General features: G+C 32.3%; 1 protein-coding gene across 21 annotated transcripts in view; it reads left to right on the top strand.

The window, feature by feature from the left end:
- Positions 1 to 21161, top strand: part of PARD3 (par-3 family cell polarity regulator) — a 710070-nt gene that overhangs the window by 504282 nt on the left and 184627 nt on the right. For 15 of the 21 annotated variants that reach the window (XM_074193157.1, XM_074193160.1, XM_074193150.1 and 12 more), the window contains 2 exons: positions 1482 to 1592; positions 11342 to 11599. In XM_074193157.1, coding sequence (XP_074049258.1) covers positions 1482 to 1592; positions 11342 to 11599 — 369 coding nt within the window. The remainder of the gene's footprint in view (positions 1 to 1481; positions 1593 to 11341; positions 11600 to 21161) is intronic. The other 6 variants (XM_074193148.1, XM_074193158.1, XM_074193156.1 and 3 more) reach the window with 1 other exon arrangement.

The raw sequence follows: 21161 nt of genomic DNA, 5'->3' as shown, positions 1-21161 counted from the left end.
GGATGACTTTGCCCAACATGCTCCTCATAAACATAATGAACAAGTCTTGACACCATTAATTTGGTTCATGTGGTCTTCTTTTAATTGAATGGCAGCTATTATTATTATTATTGTTGTTGTTGTTTGTAAAAGTAGGATTTTCTTTTCTCTTTTTTTAATGTTACAATTTATTATTCTTTCGCTCTTATTAGCACTTTTGAAGATTTAATTCTTCACTAATGTATGAATTCAAGCAATGATTAAAAACAATCAGTACACTTCAGCATTGGTATGTAGACTATATTTAAAACCAGATTAATGTTAATATGGATTGATTTTGCATGCCACTTTCAGAACTACTATTTATTAAATTGTTTCATTTTCTGTTTTTTTTTTAACTACCTTGCTTCTGCCCCTTTTCTAATGCCTTTTTTTCCACCCTGCTAGTCCTGCTTTTTGGCAATGATTAATGGTGAGTGTAACCTTTTAAGTCCTAGAAAACCTTAGGTCCATGCCTCCTAAGGAAAATGCTCACCATATTCCATCTATTTACAGGTTTTATTATTAAATAACTGTTCTCAAAACAGGAACTTTAGCTTTTTTTTTGCAACATCATTTGTTAACATTGACTATAGATCAATATTATTAGAGGTTCTATATTGCAAGCATTATCCCTATGTGTTTTGTTTTGAATGAGAGAAGGCAACAAAACTAAAATATTTAGGGAATTTTGTTGGGATGTAAAAACTCAGCTTTCATTTCAGGTAGCTATCTGTAAAATCTCAGGTTGACCAATTTTGAGTCATGGGCCTTGTCATTGCCTTCATAAGTAAATTCTGTGTTTTGTTTCAGACGTGACTTTCCACGTCAAAGATTCCAGAACTGGAGATCTCTTTTCATCAGATTTCAGAGAGCATTTGATGAGAATGCCTTAAACCTTCCAATTTAATAAGCATGAACTATTATAGCAATGTAAATTATCTTTTATACTTTATACCTTACAAACATGGCCTTGTTTGTCAGTTTTTCAACTATGATGAATGTGTCCAATAAACTTGGCTGTGGAAATAAAGAAGACTGGTTGTTTATGAGGAGATTATTAAATAGATGATTGTGGATTATCTTTTGTAGCTCCTCAGTGAGGAAAATAGACCCACATTATGCTGGTTTAACTTTCATTCCCATTTTCCAATAGCAGAAATGTTTAGAATGCATATACATTAATTGGATATTTAATAAATATGACTTGAATTTTTTCTTTTGATAAAAACTGTTAATGCTATCTACTCCAAAATCGTTCTCTTTGGAAGATCCTTTATTAAAAATGAAGGAAGAGAATCTGAATGAGATATCAGTACTGAATAACACAGCAGGAGGTTTAAGCATCTCTATTCCCCTTAAGAAATAGCTCATATTATAATGAGTATTTATATATCTTTATGAAAGGAGAAAGAAAACTCATTTTGGTTGAATTGACAAGTTAGATTTTTTGTTATTAACAGGTTTGGCAAACATCGAAAAGATGACAAGATTGAGAAATCGGGTAAAATAAAAGTACAGGAAGCCCTTACTTCAGAAGAGGAGAGAATACGAATGAAGCAAGAACAGGAGAGGTAGATTAAAGCATTTGATTAAACCTCTTTAGAGGGAGGTTTCTTTGTTGTTTTCTTCTTTAAAAACTCACACACTTGAGGGATTTGCTTTCAAATACATTTCATACATTCCTCTACTGACTGATAATTCAAATACTGATGCTTGGAGAATCTAACATCAACAAAGATAGGAATATTGAATTCTCCTGAGGAATCAAAGATAGTTTGGGAGTCTCTCCTCAAGATCTTTTACAGAAAAGTTAGTAGTCAGTAATAGTTGCGTGAACAAATCTGAAAAATGAGATAGATTATGGGTTTTAGACAATTTTAGAAGTTACACAGACAATTTAAACTTTTTATAAGTGATTGAAAATCATAATTTAATATACATCTTTTATAGAACTAAATCTTACTAAATTTTGTGTTTTTAAATATTTTACAATTTAATTTTTATATTTTGTTTTATATATTTTGCATTTTAAATTGCTAGTTTATTTATATGTTTATTTATTTTGCAAGGCAATAGGGTTAAGTAAGTTGCCCAAGGTCACACAGCTAGGTAATTATTAAGTATCGGAGGACAGATTTAAACTCAGGACCTCCTGACTCCAGGGCCAGTGCTTATCTACTGATTCACCTAGCTGCCCCTAAAATGTTAATTTATGAAGAAATTATAAGATAGCATTCTTGTTCATTCTCCCATCTTTGTGGCCTTTTAAATCTTTAGTTATTTTTTAAATTTACCAGTATATAATTTTTTTTAGCTCTATGCTATTTTCTATTTAATTTGGTGTTTTTCCTATTAATATCAGTAACCAGGAATATTATAATTTATTCTGAATATCTCTAATGTTATAATACTAAAGAAATTGAAATTATTTCTTTAAAGTGACTCTAAATATATGCATTCAAAAATTTTCAGTGATTCCAAACTTTCCCATGGTAGTAAAGGGGAAACAAGAAGCTCTGCTCTGGGCATTTTTCCATGTGGGTGGGAGTGTTTTCAACCTTTTTTAGAAGCATGGGGAAATTAAATAGTATAAATATTAAATACTACCTTTCTTCCAAAAGTTTCAGGCTATTTTATTTTTATTTTTTATTCTTCTTTGTAATACATCTTAGAATAGAATAGAGCAGCTACAGTCCATTTTAAAAAGAGAAATGCAAGTATCTGGAATAAGAACTAGGTAGCATATTACAAAGCCAAGTCTGGACCTAAGACTAGTGTAGTATCTGCATGTCTCATTTTTGGAAGAATAATTAGAAATTCATTGCCCTGGAGTGAGAGTCAGGAAGTGATGGATAACATAACCATACAAATTCGGTAAACTTTATTGAATAACTACTATTAAATAACTGGACACTACCCCCCCCCCCCCAAAAAAAAAACCCAAGCAAAAAAAAAAGACAAATAGTCCCTCTCTTCAAGGTTATTATACTTTACTAAATGACAGGAATACAAAAAAAAGTGAGGCAGAAATAATCCTTGCCAATAAAGAGTTTACAATCTAACTTTGTCCTGATAAATACAAAATAACTAAGGTAAGGTGAAGTGGTAAAAAGGGCAACAGAAAAGGCTTCATGTAAGACTTCCAAACCTTCCAGTCATTCTAAGAGGAATTTCTAGAGATAAAACGCAGAACAAATTCTAGGCATGCAGAGAAAAGATGGAATTGTCTTGCATGACAATTTTTAATAAGCACATATTAATCTCTTACTGTGCTCCAGATACTGCATTAAGTAAGAGTCCCAGATTTCAAAGCACACCATCTATTGGAGACAACATGTCAATAACTATGTAAATATGCAAATAGAAGATAATCATGAGAGAAGAGAAGAATCACTCGCCTGAGTACAGGAAATAATCCACAATGTAGAATTCATGAAAAATAGCATAGGTAAAGTTTGTAACAGATAAAGGAACAATATTTTGAGTGACTTTAAATGCCAATAAGAGTGTATTTTATCATAAAAGAAACAAGGTACCACTGAAACATCTGAAGGAGAGTAGTGTCATGGACATATATGATTGAGGAATGTCACTATTGTGGTTTTATAGAGGATAGATTCAAGAAGGGAGAATCAAGAAACATTAACAGCCTATTGAAATAATCCAAGAGGAAGAATTATTATTATTATAATTAATATTAGAAGTGTGGAGGGGGATATTTCTATTCCCTACTTCCTTATCTCAATTGTCAAAAGAGTTTGAATAGAATTTGAATAGAATTGTTAAATTATCTGGTAGTCTTAGTATCATAATAAAGTTGCAAAATATGATCAGTCCCATTTTACAGATGGGAAAATTAAATATGGAACAAGTATATATCTTAAAGTATGATATATATATTTTATATATATATATATATATATATATATATAGTTTGAATTAATTATGTGAGTCTGCATTGATTTTACTGGTTCTTTATAATTGTCTAATCAAGAGCCATTTTGTTTCCTTCATTTACCAATAGATTCCCATATGCATGCCTACCTCCTCATAATTTTCAGTTAGTTCTTTTATAGAAGCATTTTTATTGACTTAAATTAGAGGTTACTACCCTGAAAAGAATTATCTTTTTTTCATAGCACAAAAAGGATGTATACTGTGAATACATAAGCATGTATCTTTCTTGTTATATGCAAATTTGTAGTTATAAACATATCATTTGTGGAGAATGCAATGTGATCATAATAGAGAAGGGCTTTATGCCAAAGGAGAACTCTTTTCTAAACTATGCCATTCTTTAAACTTTTGCCAAGTTACCTCATATCTTTTCAAAAGGACTATGCTTCAGCATAGTTTCAATATTTTAACTAAAAATTTTAAAACAGAGAACAGAGTAAAATAATTCCAGTCAACTATGGTTTCTATCTCATAGTTCTAGCTGTATTATTTACTGGTCTGCAATATGGTTCAATTCAGCTTTTATTGGTTTGAAATCTCTAGTTTGGCATCTCTAATGATACAATACTTCTGGGAACCTCCATTGGTCCTAATATATCTATGTATAAAAAGCTTCGACTCAAAGTCCTTGGGGGTCGGAGAACAAATGAGTGGTCCATTAAAAAAATCAATTGTGCCCATAATTTAAGAATTATTATGCTTTAAATTTAAATAATACTTTTACAAGAATATTTTCTGTAAACTCTCATAGATTTTTAAGGTAGTTCATCCAAATAATGTATTTGAATTTATCACTTATTGAACCATGTAATAATATTAGTATTTATAATTTTTAATTTATTTGATACTTAAAACCTCAATTTAAAGCTACTCATCTCTCTGCTATGATGTTGACTTGAGTTAATATAGATAAGAGTATCTTAGAATGCTGGATCTTAGAATGGAAGCTATCTTCTTTCTTCATGAGTGACCAAGGGAAACTAAATGAGTTGATAGAACTAAAAATAATAGACTGTTGTCAGGAGCTCTTCTTATTCAATACTAATTGCCTATGAACTATCTCCTATTTCTTGATTCATCATTGTAGTTTCCTATGATTCCGTAGGTTATTTTCTCTCTCTCCCTCCTCCATCTGTGTGTATGTGGTATGAATGTGTGTGTGTATTTACAGAAAGATACATATATGTTTTTATAGAGGGAGAGAGAGTAAAAACAAGAAGCAGAGAGAAAAAATGTACTAGCTCATTTGTTCTGTTCTCTTCAAATCCCTTTTCCATCCATGTATTGATAGAATTTTACTATTGTTGTTTCTTGTGTAGTCAAGAAGTATTTCTAATTCTTTTTCATTTTTCCATTTCTTTTTTTTTTGTCATTTTAATGGTACAATTATATTCTGTCACATTGAGAATCTATATCAAATTCAGTCAGTCTCCAGCTGCTGAAGATTGGTTGTTTCATTTTCTTGTACTTTTTTCAATCTATGATGAATAAATCAACAATGACTGGTTTTTGGCCTGATGGGTCTTTATTCTTTTCAATAACCTCCTTAGGGTATGGTTCTCATAAAGAGCTCACTGGGTCAAAAGATATCATTTTTATAACTTTCTTGTGTATTCAGATAGTGTGTGCTTCAAAAAAAATTGCCAAGCTATCCATCTACAGTGTAAGAAAATGCCTGCTCATGTTGGTTCTGAGGAGTTGACTAGAGTCCTGACTAGGGGAACAATGGTTAGGCTTAGATACTCAACAGGAACTAAACTAAGCTCAGCTTACAAGCTATTTGATGCTAAACAAGTCACCTAACCTCTCCTATCTATAACATGGGGATGACTCAGGATTGTTGCTAGTATCAGAGATAATTAATGTATATATGTTTTTCAAACCCTAAAGCATTATGTAAATGCCAGGTTATTACTGTCATTAATAAGCTCACAATCCAACATGATTTGTCTCTTAATCACACTACTCAATTCTGGATGAATACATTGTCTTTTTTACAATAGGAATTCCAAAAATTCACTGCCTCTTACTATAATGCTTAGTTTTTTCTGCCTACAATATTGATATTATTTTGGCAATCCATATTTCCCCACATCCTGATTTCAATTGGATTTTCATATTTAAATGCAATTATGTCCCAGGATCATTTATATTAACCTCTGAAACCCCATCTAGCTCTCAATTTTTTATAAGATTTGATAAAAAAAAAAAAAGTACTCTAGATTGGATTCGTTTCAGGGATTATCAGATGAGTAGATTTCACTTTCTTTCCTTTTTCCTTCTGCTTCTATGATATTGAATTTCCATTCAAATAGTTGAATATATTGTCAGCATAAGAAATTCAGTTTAGATTTTGAATGAAAAAAGGTTTGCTTATTTTCTTTCAGGATTTCTACACAGGCATCAAAGTAGTAGTTCACACTTTTTGATAGAAACCTTGTTTTCTTAAGAGAGAAAGTCAAAGGTATTATTAGTTCAGCTGCAATATTTCTATTTTCTAATATTTGTATATGTATTCCATAAGGACAGAATGTATGGAGTAGTCAATAAATTGACAAAAACTTGCTAGTGAATAAGACCATTCCATCTTGTTGACTTCTGCTAGATCTCATTCTACTACAAATTTCAGCAATACTTGGTGATTTTCTGAAATACTATTTTATAAAAACACAAATTAGAAGTTGATAGTCTAAGAAATTATAGAAACAAGAGAAATCAAGAGGTTTCATTGTCAAAGCTAAATTATTGAATAATAACGCAACTTAAATTTTCCCCCTAAAAGATTTAAGTCATCTTCTCTTTAATATATCTAGTAATCCACAATCTAAAAAAATTTTTTTTTGTCTTATTAGCTTATTATACTCATGTCATCTTACTCCATATAACTTTTCCCCATAATAGAACATCCTTGGGTCGTTTTCCCCTAATATATTAATGCTCAGCAAATACACCCTTTAAAAATTACTGTAATCAAGTTCCATTGTCTTAAGGATTTCCACTTTGTGATGTTGTTTCACAGCTTTGGATGAGAGAGTATTTGGTATGTAACTGTAATTAAAATATTCTCTTGGTTGGTTTGTTTTTTTATCTCTGTGGAGTTAGATCTTTCTGTAGTTAAAAGTTTCACATTTCATACCCTTTCTAAGGGTCTGAGGACTCATATCTCATAGTCATAATAAACTTCTTTTCATCTTTTTCTAGTGGCTGTAGAGCTAAGAGCCATTTGTTGTAAAAGCAAAAATCCTAATGAATAGAAATGTTACAAGAACAGAAGTCTTGTGTTTTCTCTTCATCATGCATCATCCATTTTAATTAGAGGAAAGGGTGGTGAACACTGTGACAAGAGTCTGGAATTAAAATCATTAATTGATGTCAAGCTGAAGAGAGACTGTTAGCATGAATTTAGTGACAGCAGGAAAGAAATTAACCTTATTGCTTTATTTAGTATATTACATTATTTTGTGTATTATTTTCCATGCAGGTTCAAGGCAATTTCATTATCATAATGGAAGGGACAAATACTTGGTTTAAAAAAAAAGGAAATGTGTGAACATTTATTTCCTGGCAATTAAACTCAAATGATAAGTTTTTTAATAACTAAAAAAAACCTAGATAAAATGTTCCAAATTTTGCCACTTCCAAATTCAACATATTTGAAAGTTAAGGAAGTGGTCCATAATGCAGATGATAGAGTTTGGTGGGAAAGCTGCTGGAAATTGTTTAAATCAGTCAGGTTTCTTTTCTAGGAAGTAATAATCTTTCAACTAAATTTAAATTGGGGATTTAACCTAAGTTAAATGAGTGTACATATAATTCTTAGCAGTTCTCTTAGTGTTCAAAAAAGATGAGGAACTCCAGATATTTTGTGATCTGGGGATGGGGAGATAGGTCACAATAAAAGAATAGAGAGAGTGTCATATTGCAATGTGACCATCTGGAGCCATTAAAGTATCAGCTGGAGTATGGATTGGACAGTGGGATATTTTTTTAATATCTTTAAAGAGTTCCCATTAGAGACTTTAGTATTTTTATTGGAAAACTCCACAATTTTTCTCCCCTGGGCCAAATATTTGCTCCCTATGAAGATTTAAAATTTGTATTATGTAAACATTAACTGTTAGCTTTATCACTCTTTCCACCATTTATATAATAAATATATTCATGAATAGCAGAAAATAACAACGCCTATCTTTTCTGTGATTTCATTCCTTTTACCTAAGAAATGCTACTAAAATTAAAAAAGCCTACAAAAGCTTCCTTGTTTTTGCAACCTCACTCCTGCTGCTGCTGTTTGAACAAGAAAGTTCATTAACACAATTTTCTAAAATGATTTTTAAAGGGGACATTAGCTGTGCTCAGTAACCACATTCTTTCGCCTTTTGCAATAAGAATGCTACCTTTGTGACTCTGTTTATGCTGCACTTTTAAGGTTCTGATGTTTTCATTATAAGTGTGGGCCACAGGGGGAGAAAGCGCTGACAGCTTTCATAACTTTTGGTGTAAAACACATTGGTGGCTATGAGATAAGCAGTTAAAAATGTAATTTCTTATATTAGTAGTGCTTAGAGGGGAAACCAATGGTTTTTAAAAGGCACAGTAGATGTGGCTGTTATGTTTATTGGATCTTATGTGTAGTCGCTTTTAGGAATAGTGGCCAGATGTTGGGAAAAGAGATTAAAGATATGGACTTTATGAGTATTATCTTATAATCTACTCCTGTCACTGAATAATTTCTTCAAGGAATTGATTCAAGTTATATAAAATATATATTTATCCCAATGTGTATTGTCTTTCTGCAATTAGGAACTGAAGTGTCTCTAAATCTGGAATCCCATCAGTAATAAAATGGAAATGAAATGTGGCAGAAATTGGGGAGGAATATTTAGGTCCATGTTTCCTTTGGGAATAATTCTTTCCTAGCAGTTTCCATAGGTACACTAAAATAATCTTCTTTTTAATAAACTGTATGTTACAGACACCATGTCTTATGTATAGGTTGTGTGCACTCATTTTTAAAACAACTGATAATTTGTCTTACAATCACAAGCAGTGATTGTAGCCTAAGAAATCAGCAACATACATATTCCTCCATGTCTCAAATTCAGAATTTTCATGCAGACTCCTATCAAAGTCTCCTTCCAACGGACTGTGATGTTGTCAAGGTCTGATACATACAAATGCTCAATCACTCCAACTATTATGATTGGTTAGATGTTTCTTTGCTAATGATCAGCAGTGCTATAGTTAAGAGGGTTGTCACATAAGTGGGCATAATTAGGCTTCAAATTAACACCCTATTGAGTTGAAGGGTTGAACTCATGCCTCTCCATGTGCTAGTCTTTCTGGATGAATATAAAGTCATAAAGACAGAACAATGCAAAATAGTAAGGATCCCTTTCTTGTGTCATCTTTCTCTTATGAATCTCAAAGTACTTAATGTGGAATCATTTTTCATAATTTACATATGACAAATTTCTCCTTAGCAAATGAATAAACAGATTTAAAATCCAAAGAAAGCTTTACCTAAGTTGATAGAAGGATCTGAGATCCTCCTCTCATCCATGCTGAAATTCAACTTTTCTTTGAAATGTGAGATATTTCCGAATTCTCTTCTAAGTAAAGTAGAAGCTAATGTACTCATTTTGTAATTAAAAAATCAAAGAGCTAAAGAGAGGGTTCCTGGTTAGTATAAGATCAGTCAATAAATCCTGATAAAAATCTGGAATGATGGTAAAGAGCCCTTGCCTTCTAGAATTGAGGGAAAAAAATATTAAACCACTATTATCTCTTCTAACCCTGAAAGCAAAAACTCATTGTCTTTTTTTTAATCATGGAAAATTTCTTTTCTCCTAGAGTATATTTTATTTTATTGCTTCTATATATTCCGTACAAAATCAATGTCTTAATGATTTTACTCATAATCAATATATTATTATCATTAAATTTTAAAGACAAAGGGAAATTAAAATCACTGAAAAGGAGAATGTTTATCAAAGAACTTTAAAAGATTTATTTCTATTTAATTTTAAATGGTAGGCTTATCATTATTTCCATATCATTATGTCCATTTCTACCCAGGTCTGTGATTTGATCCCCGTAGCAATTTGGAAAGTCATCTACAACTTATTGTCTAAAGTTTTCTAAAGTACAATAAAAGTTAATGAACTTGGCCATGGTCATAAATTAGTATCACAGAGAATATAAAATACTGAATTTGGAGTAAGGAAGTGTTGGGTTTAAATCTTACCCAGAATTAGTAGCTGTATGTTTCTGGTTGTCCTTTAGCATACTTTTGCCTCAGTTTCTTAAGATATAAAGTGATGTGATTGGATTCATTGGTCTTTTCAGTTTCAGAGCCAGACTTTAATTCAAGATTTTATGTCCTCCATTGTCAGACCTCTATCTTTTCTTCAGTGCTGACTCATTATTTTATGCATATAACCATACATAAATCTATGAAAAAATGACCAAATTTCTTCATAATGATTAGCAGCATTCTTATAATTGAAATAATTAGGGGTACAAATTGTTCAAAAATATTTCTTCATAATGATTAGCAACATTCTTATAATTGAAGTGGATTAGGGATACAAATTGTCCAAAAAATATTTCAATATGAAGCTATTGAAACTAGCTTGTACCAAACTAGCTTGCCAATTATCATACTAGACAATTAAAAAAAATCTATATATACTACCCTAAAATATTTCCCCTTTTTGTAATACAAGGTAGTTTTTTAAAAAATAGACACAAACTTTCTCTGACCTTAACTATGGTATTACCCAGTTTCTTAAACATTTCATAAAAAAGCAAATAGGTAGTTCATGCATAATTCAACAAAGAGCTTCTTTTGCTGTTAATAAAGAATTTATGATGTAGACTCATATTTAAGCTATATATTATAATGGATATTCATAACTAATTTATTATGGTTAGTATATAGCATCCAATTGTGAATCATTTTCTAATATCCATTTGTAACACTAGTTTTAATAATTCCTAGCTACTTAAATTTCATAGTTGAATGCCAAGGAGATAGTAAAGCCTGCTCCTGATGATTTCTTAGTTCACTTTATTAGTAATATTTCTATCCTTAAATTTTGAACTATGATAGTGGGATCATAGAAAATAGGTGTCTGCTATGACCATTCACAGGTTGCCATCAATATCTTAGACACTATCATGATAAGCTAACAAATAATATTCATTTCAGAGTTCTTTGTCTTGTCTACTTGAAGTGAAATGGTTTATATAGGATTTTTTATTGTGGTGTGGGAGAGAGAGAGCAACATTATAAATGACAAAATGCATATAAGAAGGGAGAGAAGTTTTACATTATTCCATATTTGTCTTAATTTTACAGGATCCAAGCCAAAACTCGAGAATTTCGAGAAAGACAAGCTCGAGAGCGTGACTATGCTGAAATTCATGATTTTAATAGGACTCTTGTTGGTGAAGGTGACTCATCATATGCTGGAATGTCTTCCTATGAAACCTCTATGAATAGTGGGGCAATGACTTTCAAAACCAGGCCCCAGAGCCCCAGAGAAGGACAAACCACAGATGCTTTATATGCCCAAGTAAAGAAGCCACGGAATTCCAAATCTTCACCAGTAGACAGGTAGGCACCAGATATCAATCAATATCTGGCTGAAAAATTCAATTTCCTGTAGGTTTTATTTAGGAGTTGATTGTTCATCAATTCTAAACAGACCTGCATTTTATTAATGGCTTTTAAAAAGCCTTTGAGTCAGGAAAAACAGTGAGTTCATACAAGTTGTCTTAATGGAAAGAGCAGCACATGTTTTGATAACTTTTCTAATGATTCACACATATTTCATTTTTTCCTAAAATGGTTTTGGACCTGAGATTCAACCTTTAGTTTATTACTCTAATAAAACCCAACATGATAATTACTACTCTACTTATCAAGTATTTCATTTTATTGCTAAGAGGAAGGACTAGCTTTGAATTCAGTTTGGAGCAATTAGTAAAGAAATCAGAAAAATGGCACTATATATTTCAGCTCTTATTGGGTACTACATAGTACAACATTGTAGACTCTTGAGTGTTTAAAACCATGGATACAATTTCAATATGAAGTTCAGTGACTGCATATTTATTTCCACTTTTCAATAGGTCATCTTTTTTAAAAATCTTATTTCTTTAAGACAATGGGGTTAAGTGACTTGCCCAAGGTCACACAGTTAGGCAATTATTAAGTGTCAGGTCAGATATGATAGCTCCTATACAAAGAGTATTTTATTTCTTGTTACTTGAGGCATGACTTATGGACAGTTTACTGAAGCTATCACTTTTATACTACAATGATAAGTTTACATGTAGGTTGGTCTTTGAATTTTAAATTTATTGTTGCATTCAAAATTAACACACTGAAATTCTCGCCTTATGAGAGTTGTTTTTAATCATTATATGTTGCACACCTATGTTTTAGTCAGTTGCTTCCAGCTGCAGCTAACCCATGGGTCAACCCAGAAAGAAGCATTTTAAAACATAGTAATGCTGAATCAGTTCTCAAAAGAAAAAGAAGACAAGAATTTTAGTTTATTCTCTGTTTTGACTTTCATTTTTCTCCTCTGGTTTGTTTCTTTAATATACTTAAACATATTGTCATTGATTGTATCAAGACAATAATGTGTAAAAGTTGAAGACTTCTTGCATGGTAAGTATCCTTTGGTGTAATCACTCAGTGGCTCACTTTGATGTATTAACCATGGCAAATGTGTCAAAATGAGAAGAAAGTAGTTTTCATGGAAAATCAAAAAAACAAACAATTTGGTTTATTATGGACTTGTGAGAGCAACAATATATTTCGGTTTTACAAATATCAGCTCAAAATGCTTCTGTGGAAGAAAGGATTCGCATTTTTTTGAATAAAGTTAAAACTTTTAGAGAAAATTAGGAAATGACCAAGTTTTATTTTCAGGAATCCAATCATAAGGGTAAGCAAAAGCTGACATAGAACCAGTTGGGATGGTCATTGACATTGATGATTGCTTCTTTCAATGAAGAAAGGTCATTGGTAATGGTAATGTTCCCATACAAGAGGAGTGCAATTCAGTTCAACATTTATTTAACTGAACCTCTTGAGCATCAATTAGTCTTGGTGCTAAGTTTTTTGCCTCTGTAAGGCAAAGATGAAAAAAAATAGTATCTATTCTAAAGAAACTTGCATTTTACTGGATGGTCTGATTTATTATCTGGAAAGGGTCAGGAGAGAAAAGTAGAGCCAATACCAGAGGATTTATATCCTAATCTTCAGCAGTGGTGGTGGCTGTGGGGAAAATCCAGGTTCAAATGTTAGGAAACATTTATTGATTGGAGTAATTGATTGAGACCAGCAATTTGTCCCATTCAAAGATACTTGGTTGTTTCCAATTGGAATTGACCCCAACTCCCAACACTTCTTTCAGGGGCTGAATGCCTCCTCTTTTTGTTTTCTCATTGGTTTCCAAAGAAATGGTAAGGCAACATGTTGAAGTATGTCCCTGTCATCTGGAATTTTCTCTATCTATGAAGGCTTGAAGGGATGGAAGATAGTCATCATTGCCTGACTTTTTTTCCCCCTGAATTGTCTTTCACAAACAACTTGGGAATTTCACATTTCTTTTTTGTCACCTAAAAAGTTGTATACGTAATGGAAAGATCATTTACCAGCTGTGGTATCCTAACACTTTACTTAGTTCAAGAGCTGATTCTGGAACTGCCTTCCTTAGAAAGTCACTTAGCTTCATTCAGATAAGTCTCTTAAAATGATCCTTGTTCTTCTTCTCTGTAAAGTGGGAAGAATGATACTTGTATATCACACTACCTTGTGAAGAAAGTTCTTTGCAAATTTTTAAGAGGTGAATAAATATAAGATCTTGCTTTTGATAACTCAGCTAGTCTAACACATTCTAGATTTAATCTTCAAATAACTAAGAGGTTTGTCAATCAAAAGTCTATCATCTTTCTTCATTCTTCGCAACCCCTATGGCTTTACCCTAACCCAAAATATAAAGCACCCGTTTTGCAAATGTAACTTCAATATGGAATAGTTACACAGATGTCAGACCAAAGAGAGAAATCAAATGTTATGGAATAAAAGTTTTTTCTTTGATTCTTAACTGGCATAGAGAAATTTGAGGCTTCAATTCCCCTCTACCACTTCAATCAAGCAAGTTTGGTCTATAAATATTCTCTATACAATCATATCAGATCCATGAACTGATTCTCAAAAGAAATTAGGCCTTGTCATTATTCAGATTCATCATGAGAGATTTGAAATTGCTTCTATGGTGTAAACATGGGGCAGCAGAGTAGTTAGATTAAAATAAAGTCAGTGATGAGGACAGTGAAATAATTGGTGAGGAGAGTGAAGGTGATCTCCAAACAGGATCCATTAACCAAACCAAAGCTCTACTTTAACAATTTAAAGTTTTAATTTTGTACTTGCCTGAAGTCCTTGAAGATCCCAAGTCTTTTTTTTTTGTTTGTCAATTGTTATTTTATTTGATCTGTACAACAACACTGGGAAGTGTGTGTTTTTATTATCTCCATTTTACAGATAAAGAAACAGACAGAGGTTGAAGTGACTTCACCAGGATCCCCCAACTTATGTCTTAGGCTCAATTTGAACTCAGGTATTCCTCATTCTAGATCTGCTGCCTTATCCCTGGTGTCACCTAGCTACCCCCAGTAAAGGGAGAGAGGTACGGGATTGGAGAGAAGTCAGAAAAAGAGAAACAAAGATGTAGAGAGGAAAAAAAATAAGAAAATGGGAAGATACAGAATTTGAGATTAAAAATTCATATTTAACAATTAGAGCTACTTTTCAATTTGTATGTGGGTTGAGCCGGAGAAACTTCTACAAATTTAAAATCCTCTGTATGGAAAATAGCAAAAAAACATAACTCACAAACTCCCAATGATGTGTTTACTATTGTTAGTCAGTCAGAGGATATAGCTAATTCAAAATCATTTAATGAAATCATGCAGTTGAGAAAAGTAGTAGTAGAAACTTTTCTTCATAAACCTAGGGCATATTTGACCACAAATCAAATATCCCCTGTGAGAAAAAGTAAACACACAGAAGGAACACTAGAGTTTATGTTTATGGAGAAGTATCTCTATCTCAGAGGTAGCAGAACCACATATGGAAGATCCCAAGTCTTGATGCCATAGAAGCATAATGAGGCTCAGATTTTTCAAACACTGTCAAATCCTGATCATTTTGGTCACATAAAGAGATTATCTTCAGTGAGGAGGAGAGGGAGAGGATTTTTCACATCTTGATTTCCCACCTCCTCCAAAACTCAACAAAATTAAAATTATAGCAATAAAGATGCAGTTGTTTAAAGGACGTTGGTTGACAGTCTATGAAATCTACCATTTTAGTTAACATATTCAACTAATAATTATGTTTAAATAATAATTTTGTTGAAAAGACATAGATGTTGACCCTGGAGTCCCTCATACTATTGTCAAGCTGTTTGACCACACATTGAAATTCTTTTTTTTTTCTTCTGGAATATTAATTTTTAGGTAAAGATTTTAGCAAAGTATTGTATGCTTTGGATGCTAATTGGTAATTTTTAATTTGCATGAGGAAACTGAAAAATTCATATTCGTATAACCAAGGAAAAAAGATCCCCTTGAAAAGTAGCTCTAATGGACATTTGCTGACTGTCACAATGCAATCATTTGCCACCAATAGTGCGCTGTCCTCAAATATAATTGAATTGAAATGGGTACTGTGCTTCTGTAAATCTAAATAGCAGGGAAATAGTAGGCTAGACTCCTCTAACTTGCTGAGGAATCCTTAATGGAAACATAAATACCATAATCATATGCTTTTTGCATGCATTTTACCACTAAAGAGGGAAATGCCCATTTTAAAAGAAGAGACCTCTGTGAACTGACTTATTCCCATTAAAATTGGAATCCAGTTGTATCAAAGAATGATCTTGTCAGGGTGAAACCAAACGAATTTTGTCTAGGTAGAGGCAGTTATAAGGCATGCACTATCTTTTTAATATGGGATTCTTTAACAGAACTGTGTATTTGCTATTCTTACCCAAAATGTCAAATACTGCTTTATTTAGACATTATTTTATTTATTTAATAATATTTATTGCTGCTTTCCTTGAGAGGTAAGAAATTAAGATATTGAGGAATTAATTGAGCATAGTAGGACAAATAATAAAATAATGTAGAAATATATTTTTCAGAAATCTTTAAAATAAAGACCTAAATAAGGAATGATTTTGTTCCATGGGATTAAAAAAAGACATTCTTTCTAATGATATGAAATATTTGATTTCAATTCCTGTTATGCTCCTGTGAGTAAGGAATTTTTCCTTCATTAGATTTGTATCCTTAGTTCTAGCCTGGGATTAGTACATGTTTAATAATCCTAGTAAATTGGCTGTTACACTGAAAGTATTGAATATTCTAAAAGATTTGTGCTTTCATCAGTGTGGATTTCAGGAATTGTAATATCACTAGTCTCAGCTATTTCTAGTATCTATCATCTATCTATCTATCTATCTATCTATCTATCGATCTATCTATTTATCACTATTATCTAATATTTATTTCTAACCAATAAAATTTGAGGTATTTCAAGTTAAATTCTCTAGTAATCATATTTCTTTTTTTAAAAATTATTTCTGAATTTTACAGTTTTCCCTCAAATCTTGCTCCCCCCCCCAAAGGCAGTCTGTAAGTCTTAAATATTTCTTAAATATTATTTCCATGCAAAGCATAGGGAGGAAAAGTAAGAAACAAAAACCTACCTCTCTCTACTAGGAACTTGCATTATACTTGGTGAAAGAGGATATAGCAAATATGCAAATAAGCAACTGCAAAGTCTACACTAAATAATTTCAAAAGGAATACGTAGTGGCATCAGGAAAGACTGTATATGGAAAAGGGCAACTGAACTACTCTTTTAAATGATGTAGGAATTCTATGAGAAGGGGGTAAATAAGGGACACATTCTACATATGGAAGATCATTTTTGCAAAGACATGAAGGTGAGAGATGGGATACCATATAAAGGCAATCTCAAGAAGGGACAGGTTCCCACTACAGGGAGTACATCAAGAGAGAGTAGAGTAATTTGAAGTGAAATGAGATTGTAAAAGTAAATGAGAATTGGACTTGGAGGTTCAAAAGCCAAAATAAGAAGTCTTTATTTTATCCCTGAGACCACAGTGAGCCAATGCAGAGTTTTTATTAGGAAAATGATATATTCAGATATGTTTTATAAGTATCAATTTACAAACTAGGTAGAGGATGGTTAGGAGAGGCACGAGCCTGGAGGTTGATTTGGATGTTATTGTAATAGTTCAAGTAAGAGATGAAGGGTTAAAAAAAACTAAGTGAAGAGAAAGGGACGGATATTGTTGGGTTAGAATTAATAAGAAATATTAACTTATTGGGGTGGATAAAGAGAAAAAGTGACCTACAACAGTATGAGCAAGAGAGAAAACTAAAGGATGTCTCAAAGGTTGCTAATCTGAATAACTATGGGATAGTGTTGCTCTTAACAGAAATAAGGGAGTTTGGGGAAAGGATGAATATGAGGAGTAATATGAATTTCATCTCAGATATCTTGAGTTTCAGAACCCCAGAGATATTTAAGAGACAGTAGGTAAAGAAAGGCTGAAGTTAAGCAGAGGTATTAGAGCTGAATATGTAGATGAAGTAAAACCACATATTCAATAATAGTTTCTCTGTTAGAATTTTTTCAGGTAAAACAAGTTCGTTTCCTTTCCTTTGATTTTCTAAGACATTTGGAGATGCTCCTGTGAAAGTAAGGTTGAAATAATGCAAACAACCTTGCCAATGGAATCTCAAAGGTAATTAAGTCAAGACTAAGATCAAGTCCAATTTTAATGACTTCTTGCTTGATTCTTTTTGTTAATTAACATTACCTGAAAATGTAATTTATTTAGAGAATAATATTGCAATAGTTATCGTGTTTTCTTCATCATTCAGAATGTTTCCTCATTTAAATATGTTATAAAAATGCAGCGATGCAAGAATACTATTTTGGTTTTCAAATATTGAGCAAACAGAAAAAGAATGTATGTGCAGCCTTTTCCTGTTTTGGTTCTTTCCCCCATGGTTTTGATGAAAAGTTGGCCAATTCATTAGGTTATTGTTATCTGAGAAAAACAAAATGTTACTTTATGAACAATTCACTTTAACCCTTAACTTTTTACTTGTTTTACTTGCGTGCTTCCCTCTGTCTCTCAAATGATCTAAGAATAAATCATTGTGAGGAGGGTCTGTGAATCCATGAACCAATTAGCTCTGCATTTACTAGTCTTGAGCTGATTTTTTTTTTCCTACTTATACTTCTACACATACTCCTGGCTCATGCTGGAATATCATACAGCTTCTAATATAAATTCATGAGAACTTCTGTAGAGTCATATTGTGGAGTATTTGCCTCTGCATTTCAAGGTATTTAGTTTATGACTTGGAGGTAAAAGTTTACCAAGAACTTAATCCAAAAACCCATTCCTTTAAAATTTAGCAGATCTGCTAGATCCTTTTTACCCTGAACCTGTATCCTAGATTTGGATAACCGTTGGTTGTTTTCTTCTTGCCAACTTATACAAATTCCTGTCATTTTTCACTATTGATAACTTTTAAAAATATTTCTAAAAGACAGAAGAGAGGAGAGAGATTTGCTGGTTTTATCAAATTTCCTATCAAATTTAAACTGATTTTTATGGAAAGAATAGACACCAATTTCAACAGTTATTGGATTTCTTTTATGAAGGGCAGTTAGATGATGCATTGGATAGAGCACAGGCCTTGGAATCTGGAGGATTAGAGTTCGAATCCATTCTCTGACACTTACTATGTGATTCTGGGCAAGTTACTTTTCCCTGATTGCTCCACATTCAGGGCCATTTCCATTTGTCCTGATTCATATATGACTAGTGCATCCAGATGGCTCTGGAGGAGAAAGTGAGACTGTGACTTAGCCCTATACCCCCCCTCACTCAAAATTCAATTGATGTGCTTGCCATGGCATCACCACTCTGATGTCGTGGTCTTCTTTGAGAATGAAGAACAAAACATTATCTTGTATTTACCTTTGCTACAGTAGCTTCTTATCCATAATACCTATGTCGTTTAAAATAAGCCCTGTGGCCTGTCTTTTTGTAGCAAGAGAAGAACTTATCTTGTAGTGAGGAATAGAAAATAATTCTAGATTGCCACTAAATTCCAACCTGGGGGTGCTAATTTCCAAATTTTACTTCCATTTTATTTGTACCATGAATCAACAGTGATTTGATATGCCAGGTGTATTACCAATAATGATTTTTAGAGTACAAATCATATAAACATATCCTTCAGGAATTGTATGATAGGAAAAGAATGCCCATCAAGTAGGTTAAGGCTAAACAAATTATGGTGCATGAATATTATGGAATAGTATTATTCTATGAGAAACCCTAAAGGGTCAGACTCTAGAGAAGCATAGAATGAGTTACAGGATCTGATGCTGAGTGAAGGGAGCAGATTTAAGAGAACATTGTACACATCAACAACAACATTGTGAAATGATCGTCTTGATGGAAGCAGCTCCTCTGCAGTTGAGAGAGCTAGGACGACTGTATTAGACTGGCTGTAGATAATATTATCTCCATCCAGAGGAAGAAAAACAAAACAAAACAAAACACAGAAAAATAAAAATAATCTTTCAGAATCTGATGAACACTTTATAAAAACTGTCTCTTATGTATCTCTTTCGCTTAATCCTAATTCCTCACACTGAAAATGATATGTTTATCAAAAATATGTATATACAGTGCTCACCTGACTGCCACTGAAGGGAGGGGGTTGGGAAAGGAGGGTAGAAGGAAATTTTGTAACTTAAGAATATATATATATACATATATATATATATATATATGCATATGGATGAAAAAATAAGAATAAATAAAAAAAATCTATCTGACACCAAGAAGAAGCAAGGGAAAAAATGATAGGAAAAGAAGATGAGTAAGTCACTTTGTAGGAAAAGGGAAAAAATAACCAATGCGTGGATCTAGGTTTGGTGGAAATAGATGAAAAAGAAGTTTTAAAATGTTGGGTAAATTTCCCCATTTGGATTTAGAATCAACTTCTTCTGAGAGAGAGTAGGAGGCAATTGTTGTGATTTCATATCTATGACTTCATAGAATGTTGACATCTAGTAATAATATTAATTTGTATTTATGTATACATATATATATATATATTTAAGTACACATATAATACATATACTTACATAAATGTGTATCCCCTCTTGGATCATTTTCCTGTCATTAATCTTAAGGGATTGGAAGGCTAACATGAAAAATCAAAAGATAACTGGAATAGCAGGCACATTTGTCCTTGGAATACAAAATGAAGGAAAGCAGAAGCTAATAGTTTTGTCAGGATAGCTTGCCAAAAGGCAGCTCTATACATGAACACCACCAGAAGGTCAATATTGAAATCAAATTGATTGTATACTATTGGACTGTATAGATATGACCTAAATAACATTTCCTATGAATATGAAGTGGGGATATTGAATAGATTTAAGAGAATAGATCTGGTTGATAGAGTGCCTGGAGATCTATGGACAGAGGTTCACATTATGATAGAGGAGGAAGCAATAAAAAAAAAAATCCCTAAGAAAGAGTGTGTTTGTGTGTGTGTGTGTGTGTGTGTGTGTGTGTACGTACATACATATAATATATATATATATATATATATGTTAACACACACCAACACTTGAAGTGATTTCTGATCTCCTCAACCTCCATGCCACCCCAGTTATAGATTCTCATTAAACTGATTAAGTACCTATTGGGGATAGGGCAGTGTGCTAAGATTTGGGGTATTTTGATCTCTATTTTAAATTAATTAAGTTAGATTAAATATAATTTTAAAAATATATGATTAAACTATTAGAGATGTAAAAACTTAGTGCTAAGTGAAGTTTGAATAGGAGAAAGATTTATCAATTATGAGAATCAATAAGTATTTCTAGAAGATGTACTTTTGGGAAGACAAAATTCAATTGAGGGATAGGATTGTTTCATTTTTACAAAATGATATAAACAAATCATAGAGAAAGGAAAGCATGGGGAATATACTAGAGATAGTACATGATACTCTTTGATTGG

Source organism: Macrotis lagotis, chromosome 7 (genome assembly GCF_037893015.1).
Source record: "Macrotis lagotis isolate mMagLag1 chromosome 7, bilby.v1.9.chrom.fasta, whole genome shotgun sequence".
Lineage (NCBI taxonomy): Eukaryota > Metazoa > Chordata > Mammalia > Peramelemorphia > Peramelidae > Macrotis > Macrotis lagotis.
This window is presented reverse-complemented; position numbering and strand designations above follow the sequence as displayed.